Source organism: Brassica oleracea, chromosome C8 (genome assembly GCF_000695525.1).
Source record: "Brassica oleracea var. oleracea cultivar TO1000 chromosome C8, BOL, whole genome shotgun sequence".
Classification (NCBI taxonomy): Eukaryota; Viridiplantae; Streptophyta; class Magnoliopsida; order Brassicales; family Brassicaceae; genus Brassica; species Brassica oleracea.
The window spans coordinates 4,655,367-4,664,632 of record NC_027755.1 but is presented as its reverse complement, the minus strand read 5'-3'; the positions used below and the strand labels follow the sequence as shown (position 1 = coordinate 4,664,632).

The following is a 9,266-nucleotide window of genomic DNA, read 5'->3' as shown; positions in this document are numbered from 1 at the left end:
GATGGTTCGATGGGAGCGATAAATACAAGGGCTAACCTTTCTCCAGTACATGCCGAGCTGGAGGCTTTCATCTGGGCTATGGAAAGTATGAGGACTCTACGACAATTTCATGTGATGTTTGCAACGGACTGTTCCCAATTGGTGAATATGGTTTCTGAACCTGTAGAATGGCCAGCATACGCAAGTTATTTAGAAGATATTCGGATCCTGAGAGAGAGAGCTTTAATCACTCCGCGATTATTCATGTACCAAGAATAAAGAACACAAGGGCTGACAGCCTAGCACACACTGCTCGGATTCAAACATCATGCGTCGTTCACATGGATACAGAGTTCCCAAGTTGGTTCGCAGAGTGTTAGTTGAGTCTGTATGTTGATGACAAAAAATAAATCCATGTATAATATATTCACGTTATGTTATTTGATAGAACTATTTTTTTTTTGGGAACAGTAGATTAGGTTTTAACTATAATATTGGAGATGCATGGTAGAAAGCAAATTTAACTAATCTAGTTTTCACTAACGGCTTATCCGGAAAGATTGTGGACTATATAAGATATATTTATTTTTGGACAAAGGGCTAATCTCTTTTATGTTAAAATTTACGTATAATGTAGTCTGCATGATTAATTCTACGGCAATAAACATTTTTAAATGACAAAGTAAAAAAAAATGAAAAATGACTGCTGACTACATGAAATATTTGACCATCACGTGGCTAACCATGCAAACTAAACTATTGTATGCCTAGCCACACGAAGTATATGTTATGCAAGACAACATCCCTCAACTTTATGATATTATGTATTTAACATCACGAGTTTAATTTCGTTCATCCAAAAAATATATATATATATATATATATATATATATATATATTTTTTGATAATCCAGGTAATCCGGACACTCTGGAGGGAACCCGACTAGCGCCTAAGTACACTTTCGCAGAAGGCATCTTGGAGGGCCGTCTTTTTCACCCCATTTTAATCGACGGTGGCCAGCGGGATTCGAACCCGGGTCCGTATTGGGGCCAAAGCTTCCTTAAGACCACTGAGCCGTCCTCGCTTGGTTATTCAACCAAAAAATTGATATGGATGTTAGAGATCGTTTAAATATCTTGTTTCAACAATTAAAATATAATGACCCGACTATAATTTAACTAAAATCAGATTTTGACCCAAGTGTAAGAATATTTTTAACAAAATCTAATTTACAAAATAATATGTTTTAACATTTTTTGATAAGTAGTGTTTTAACATTTTTATTTTAGTTTATTTTAAAACCATATAATTGTATTTTTATTTTTATTAATATGTTTTGTTATGAACTTTTAATAAGTAGTGTTTTAACATTTTTATTTTAATGTTTTAACATTTTATTTTAGTTAATTTTAAAACTATATAATTGTATTATTTTTATTTAAATTAATCTTTTTTTTTAATTATTTAATCTGTTTAGTTATGAACTTTTATTAAAAATTTATAATTCGTTTGATTACTTGTGTGATATATACTTCTTTGATAATTTTTTAATTATAAAACTTATTTGCGGTCAATTTATTAACTCTAACATTTTATTTGCTTAAAACTTATGTGATGTCAACTTAAACCAAACATAATCTTGCATATATAGTTATAAATTATATACTTTTAGGAATAAAAATAATCAAAGAATAAGAATCTAATATGAAAGTTTTACTAAGACTAAATGAATGTAATTTTTGTTTATGAAAAAATATATAAAATAATTCTTTTTTTTTGTAACACACAAAAAAAAATGAATTATTTTATATATTTTTTCATAAACAAAAATTACATTCATTAAACAAATAAAATGTTAAAGTCAATAAATTGACATCAAAGAAGTTTTATATTAATTGTTTTATGAAATAAGTATATAATCAAACGAATTACATAAATTTTATTAAAAGTTCATACCAAAACAGATTAAAAGAATTAAAAAATAAATTAAATAATATCTTATTTAACTTTTATATTTAATATCAATAAAAATAATATTATTATATTATTTTCAAATATACAAAAATAAAAATGTTAAAACACTACTTATGAAAATTTATAAAACATATTGATTTTGTAAATTATATACTTAGGCTTTTAAAACACGGATCAAAATCTAATTTAAGTAAATTAGTGTTAGGTACGTCACATTTTAATTGATGAAACGAGAGATTTAAATGGTCTATGATATACACATCATTTTTTGGATAAATGAAATTAAACTCGTGATGTTAATTAGATAACATCATAAAATTGAGGGATATTGTCATGCATAATATATATTTTGTGTAGCTAAGTATACATTTGTTTAGTTTACATGGTTAGTCATGTGATGGTTAATACTTCGTGCGGTCAGGAATCAGTTTTCCTAAATAAAACACAAAGAAAATTGAATAAAAAAAAAGAAAGAAAAGAGAAAATCATTGTCACGTACAATGATTTAAGTTGGAAAATATACAGAGCTATATATATATTAATATTTATATAGGTACAGCTAGCTAGCATGCAATGTAGCGGGAAAGCGAGTGCATGGACTTCAGTGAGTGTTTCTCATATAATGCCATTTTAACTTTTAACCTATAAAGAAAATTCTCTCTTTCTCACTCTTGTTTCAATCCTTTTTTCTTTTCGAACACCTACTCTTGTTTCAACCAAAACACCAAAAAACATTTGCGAGAGTCAATAAAGCATCAGACAAACAACTAACCACATACACACCACCACTTACATTACATTGATGTTTATTGATGTACACATTCTAACATATCATCGGGAACACAAAATTTTAAACAAGATTACTGTTACGCTAGTATCATCTGATAAAATGTATATAAAATTATCAAAACGAAACCTTAAACTTAATTATTACTTAGCATATAGTTTTGCATATATGTTATTGTGTTCATCTGTTGTTATAAGAAATTTAATATTTTGTAATTAAAAGATAATATGTTTTCTTGAGTCGTTATAACAGTACAAAATATTATTGTATAGAAGTACTAATTCAATCATAATCACGGCTAAATTTGTTATAAAAAAATAAAAATAAAACGACTGAATTTGTTAAGAACAGACACTTAAATCAAGAGATTAGCTCTTTTTCAAAAAAAAAAAAAAACTCAAGGGAAGAGCTAAACTAAAAATTCATAATTAAGAATACATAGCAATAAAAATGTACATAGTGTACATCAGATTCGCAGAGTACAAGGGAATTCTTAAGTAGATTCTGTTATTTTCTAATATTTAATTATATTAATATTGAATTTCTAGATACCAAATACTTAGTCTGAACCTAAACCAGATCTACATAAGAATTCCACATTCTCTTCCTCATCTTCTTCACCTACCTTCAGGGTGCAATGGGAAAAGCTCGAGCGTTACATTTTCAATGATTTTGTTGAAAGTAGTTGCCATTGTAGCATTTTTACTACTATTTATGTTTCGTCTGCTATCTATCTCCAAGTTCTCAAATCCCCAGCTCCTACATGTCCTCTTGTACTCAGCTTCTTCCACTAACTCCCCCTTCTCAACCATTGAGTCTCTCTACACAAACAATACACATAACTTAATAATTATAGTTAACTAAAAACGCATAAGAAAACTATATAAACTAATCCTTAACCAGTACACACCCTGATCACGTCATTTGACGATGTTGTTGTCTTCGTTGTTACACTTGCGTTATTGATATTAGTGGTCTTGAAGCTGCTTAGGCAACTTAAGCTGATGAAGTTGTTCCTCTTCTGCTTCTGCCTCTCGCGGGCTTTGTGGTTCTGAAACCAGTAAAATACATTCTTTCCTTCAATTTTTCCGTATTTACCGAGTTGAGAAGTGATGTTCTCGATCTGTTGCGCGTTAGGAGTGCGCATTCCACCTTTGTATAACATCTCAAGTATCCCTATCTGTTCTTGAGTTGGGTTCCACCTTGTCCCTCCCTGGTGCGTCCCCACCTAACATACCATATTTGTTAGTTGGAAGAAAATTTTAATATAATAGAAGATGGCATGAACCCATTAAGTCATTACAGTTAGGCAATGTTTTACGTATATGGTTATTTTGAAAAACTCTTAATATTGTGATAATATTATTTTGGATATAGAATAATATGCTGACTGTAAAATAAGATAACTGACTTGAGGAAGGTCTCGTTGGTGTTCAATAGAGTATTCAAATTTTCTTGGACCGGTTTGATCGGGTTTAATGAAGCTCTTGAGGTCGAAAGTAGCGGAAGTGACGCCGGAGGAAGAAGAAGGAGAGCAAGGGCTGCCGGAGAGCTTAGGAGCGAGAGGACGGAGGCGTTTGCAGCTTAGGCTAAGGGATGATGGCGAATCATGTTGTTCCCAGGACGAAAACCCATTGGAAAACTCATGAACCTTCATTGCTCTAATATCTTTATTTCGAAAATGTTGTCTCGTTACAAGACTTGCTGATGTATATATAGAAGATATGTGGAAATATTAATATGTAGTGAATAAATTATAATAACTATAATTGGTGATATCCAGTTGGCTAGGAAAAGGAATGGAAAAGAACAGATGATTTTTTACAAAAGTGGGACGTCGGGAAACCAAAGACCAAATGATGGGTTATGGTTGACTTTTATCATTTTAAATCTCTTTATCTTTATTGTAAAATTAAATATTAAGCAAATGCATTAGATAAAGGCCAAATTTCAGACTAAGTAAAGACAGTGAAATCTATGATTTGTTTTTAGAAAGTGAAATTTCATGGCGTAAATATTGATAGACGTACGTGTGTGATGTGCCTACTATATACACAGAATACATGCGTACGTGTGTAATGTGTTCAAGTCTGCATGTTACTTTGAACCATGTATAATCTGTACCAACCACAATAAAGTAATTCATGTGTATTCTTTCATGCGTGGATTGAGAAGTAGCAGTATATTATTAAACCGAGTACCAAATCTCTCTCTCTCTCTCTCTCTCTCTCTCTCTCTCTCTCTCTCAACTTTCTAGTAGACTAGTTGTATTACTATAGTGCTGTTGATAGATGGTGCTGAACAAATGAATTAGCTTCTCAAACCGGATGAGTGAGATTCATGTGTAAGACAAACAAGTCAAACAACATAAGTTATGCAAAATAATGATAACAAAAACCGAATAGTGATTATAACAAATAATGTTATTATAAGCTTTTCTTCAGAAAAAATGAATAATTATACCGAAGTTCAACCACTTTCATATATATATATGGATTTAAATTTTTTTTGGTAATCACATTAAATTTTTAACCATTTTTATAGTTTTGCAATGTTGTTTAGGAACTTATTAATAATGAACAAAAACATAAACAACTCAATACGAAGACAATAATCAAGAAGGCTTTATACATGAAAAGTAAAACTCGAGAAAGGAAAGCTGATTGAAGTTGCGAGCCGGAGAGCGAACTATAATGAACAAGAAGTTGCGAGCCGGAGAGCGAACTATAATGAACAAGATGGTCAGCCGACTTGCGAATGACGCCTAATGGAGAGTAGGAGCCTTTGAATATATTTGTGTTACGCTTCTTCCATACAAAGTTGATTGTTGCCTAAAAGATTAGATTGATTAAGCACAAAGCTTTAGAAGATTGCTAATGCCAAGGGAGATTGATTCAAGCTGCCACGGATTGGATATCCTATGGAGGCTGTGGCCAGATTTGAGATGCAAAGAAATACCAAATACTTCACGAGGAAAGGACATTCAAAAAACAACTGGTGGTGGATTTCCTCAGAAGAGAGTCCCAACACACATCTTTAAAGGATCTTCATCCCACTTCTTATTTTTTATATATCCTATCGACTGATTCATCCAGTCTTATAAAGTAGGAACAAACTTAGTTTTATATAGTAAGGGTATCACACTATCTGACATGAGTTTGGAATGTTTTCCGACTAATATCAAGGTGTAGTAGATCACCTGTTATCCAACTACCGTTATACTGTCTGGACTGAATCCAAGCCCATACATTTTGTTTCAATGGAAATAAGCGCATGATCGCAATCCAGGCTGTAAAAAAATTCATGTGTACTTACTCCTTAAACCATACCACACTATTCTACGGTTGAGGATATGAGAAGACTAACAAAAATGTTCCTATGTTACTCTAGAGAAGAAGGACCTACCGAAACTGACGTGGTCCACTCGACAAGGACAGTGGTCGGACGGTCCGACGAGGCAGTTGGTCAGTTTCTTAAAAGGACACTGAAAGGGTTACTTGAAGCACTGCAATTTCTCTTCTCATACGTTCTTCATGATTTTCTAAGGTGAGTGTGTTGATGTTGGGTCATATCCCAAGGCCCATGGCTAGTGGGTCCATATTTCTGGCCTTTGTAAGACCTGACCAAGACGCTAGTCCGAACCTGACTCACAAAGGCAATAGGCGACCCGAGTTGGACCAGTTTATATTTTTAAGTTCTTATCCTGTTCAAGTATAATATTCATGTAAGGTTCTGACCATTATTCCCTAACTAACACGCATAAGCAAAGAAAGCCATATGGCCGCATTGTGTATAAATCATAAGGGATTCTATACAACACGAGACCTAAATGACTCAAACACCACTCACACCCATTAGTTGCATGTCTTGCGTCAACCCGAACAATCCTTAAAACATGCCACATTCAATGAGGCATAAGCAACTAAAAAATTTCTTAGTGAGATGAATCATTCTGTCTACACGGTTAGTCCTGAAATCTAATCCTAACATGCACATGATCCGAAAGTCTTTTAAGTGATGATGGCTTCTTGACCCAATCGATCCATTCAACACTCGGCCTCATGGTCTCGGTCCGCTAGGTATGGTTCATTCCCAAGGGAAGGCCTTGGAGAATTCCTCCCATATGTCGGCTGCGTTAACCAATCACCTAGTACCTTATGTAAACCGATCGACCCATTGGCCTCGGCCAAGCATACAACCATACTTAGGGTCTATAGGCTAATATACCCGGTTTGAGTAGTCTACATCACCAAACAAATGTAATACACTCGGCCTCAATGCCTTATTTATCGATAAGAAACACTCAATCATCCAACCAAACAATCATAATCTAACCCAAAGGCAATGACCATGAACCGACCAGTCATAGACCTTCGGTCCTAACCCTACGTCATCACACTCACCTTAGCCAATTAGAGAGAAATAAGAAGAATCAGAAGAATGAGCAGAAGAGAATCACAAATACAAAGGCACTTTTTCTGTCCTTTCCCAAATTCTGACCAATCGTCTCGCCCGACCACCCGAGCACTCGCCTAATCGGATCAACCACTCGGCCTTAATCCTTCTCTGGTTAGATCTCTCTATCTCTCAAGATTTCTTTGGTGATTAGATTATGAAATTATCTTTTTCAAACCATATTTGAATATTACAACTAAATAATAAAAATTTAAAATATGATTGATAGATTTGAGTCGCCTATCGGCTTAGGTCGTGCGAGGACTATCTTGACCAGTGTCTGGATTGGACCTTACAAAAATCACAAATCGAACCAGAAATAGCTGGCACGTCCGTTATTAACCTGATATCTCAAATATCAAAAGACCACCTGTTTTGAAACTAGTTGATATACTGATTCATGACATTTCTTTAAATTACGAAAAGACCACATGCTTTGGAATAAGCACACTAAATTGCAGTACAGTTTTTATCGGCTTTTTATATAACCGCAGGTTGTCTTCCCATTTAACAAAAACTAGATCTCGCACTTGCGTGTGTTTATTTTCATTGATTTTTATATAAACATTTTGTTTTCAATTCTACATTGGTATATATTAGTATAATATATATGAAATGTGTCTATTACTTTTTAAAACATAATAATTTTATCGTATATTTTTTTATTGAATTGGTTGTTTCCAGATCACGTTTTATTGCTTGGAAAAAACTGATAGTTATTTAGTTCCTATAATGTAGTAGACATATTATTTAGTTCCTATAATCTAGAAAGTGGGTTATTTAGATCTATAATAATGATAAGATTAGAGATTAAATGCAACAAGACTTTCTAATAATAGATACAATAAGTCCATTTTTTAAAAAATCACACATGAGTCAAAAGTGTAACTTTTCTTTTAATATATACTAGATCTCAATTCGCGCAACCGCGTATTAAGGAAAGAAGTCTATTATGCATTACTTGCATATCACGTGTGTATCAATTCATTGTGATTACTCTTGATTCTGTTTCCATTCTTACACATACGCTCTCTGTATAAATATGTACATTGTATGATTAATACAAATCATCCTTTACATTCTATATGGTATCAGAGCAGGTTTAATTTAACCTAGCTATCAAACCCTTATTTTCTTTTTCTTCTTCTTCGTACCTCTCTCGATCTTCTCTGACTCCTCCCTTATCATGTCCACATCAAACAATAGCTCGGCTAATCCTGGTGTTACCTCTGCTATAGACATGATTCCGCTTAACTCCTCTGCTCTTCTCAACATCAACATGACAAACATTGTCAAACTCACGGCGACCAACTACCTTGTCTGGAGCCGTCAGGTTCATGCGCTTCTGGATGGATATGAGTTAGCCTCGCATCTTGATGAGTCTACACCACAACCAGAACCGACGATCACCGTCGATGACGTCACCTCACCAAATCCTGCATTCACCCTTTGGAAAAGACAGGACAAGCTCATCTTCAGTGCTCTCCTTGGAGCCCTTTCTCCCACAATCCAGCCGCTTGTCTCTCTTGCGGCCACATCTGCGAGTGTCTGGCTCACGCTAGCCTCTACATATGCCAAGCCCACCCGTGGTCATATCAAGCAACTGCTACAGAAGTTAAAGAACTGGACCAAAGACACCAATACCATTGATGAATATGTGCAAGGTCTCACATCCAGATTTGATCAATTGGCGCTGCTTGGAAAGATTCTTGACCATGAAGAAAAGCTTGATTACGTGCTTCAGGGGCTACCAGAGGATTACAAATCAGTTATTGAGCAAACTGAAGGCCGTGATTCACCTCCCTCTCTCACTGAACTTCATGAGAAGCTCATAAATCATGAAACTAAGCTTGTGACAGCTGCACCTGCAGTCTCACTTCCCATCTCTGCGAACTACACCAATGCCTCACGCTACCAACAAAAGCACCACAAGCGCTCCTCTGCACCGCAGCCGAACTACAACAACAACAATAACAATCAGAAACGAATTTCAAAGGGCTATCAAGGGAGGTGCCAAATCTGTGGGATCCAAGGACACTCAGCGAAACAATGCAATCAGCTGCAGAAGTT

The 9,266-nt window shown here is 34.3% G+C and overlaps 1 protein-coding gene across 1 annotated transcript; it reads right to left on the bottom strand.

Moving 5' to 3' along the window:
* Positions 1–3,144: 3,144 nt before the first annotated feature.
* On the bottom strand, positions 3,145–4,433 carry LOC106309999 (WUSCHEL-related homeobox 4-like). Its single transcript, XM_013747190.1, has 3 exons — positions 4,153–4,433; positions 3,652–3,969; positions 3,145–3,562 (listed from the first exon to the last, which is right to left on the bottom strand). Exons 1-3 carry the CDS (start codon positions 4,396–4,398, stop codon positions 3,359–3,361), a joined length of 768 nt encoding a protein of 255 aa, XP_013602644.1. The 5' UTR covers positions 4,399–4,433; the 3' UTR covers positions 3,145–3,358.
* Positions 4,434–9,266: the final 4,833 nt, after the last annotated feature.

What these genes read in the sequence shown, in the direction of transcription:
- LOC106309999 (XM_013747190.1), bottom strand. Translation starts at nt 4,398, where the DNA reads ATGAAGGTTCATGAGTTTTCCAATGGGTTTTCGTCCTGGGAACAACAT. An exon ending in ACCAACGAGACCTTCCTCAA is followed by an intron (nt 3,970 to 4,152) that starts GTCAGTTATCTT and finishes ATGGTATGTTAG; the next exon opens with GTGGGGACGCACCAGGGAGG. An exon ending in CGTCAAATGACGTGATCAGG is followed by an intron (nt 3,563 to 3,651) that starts GTGTGTACTGGT and finishes TTGTTTGTGTAG; the next exon opens with AGAGACTCAATGGTTGAGAA.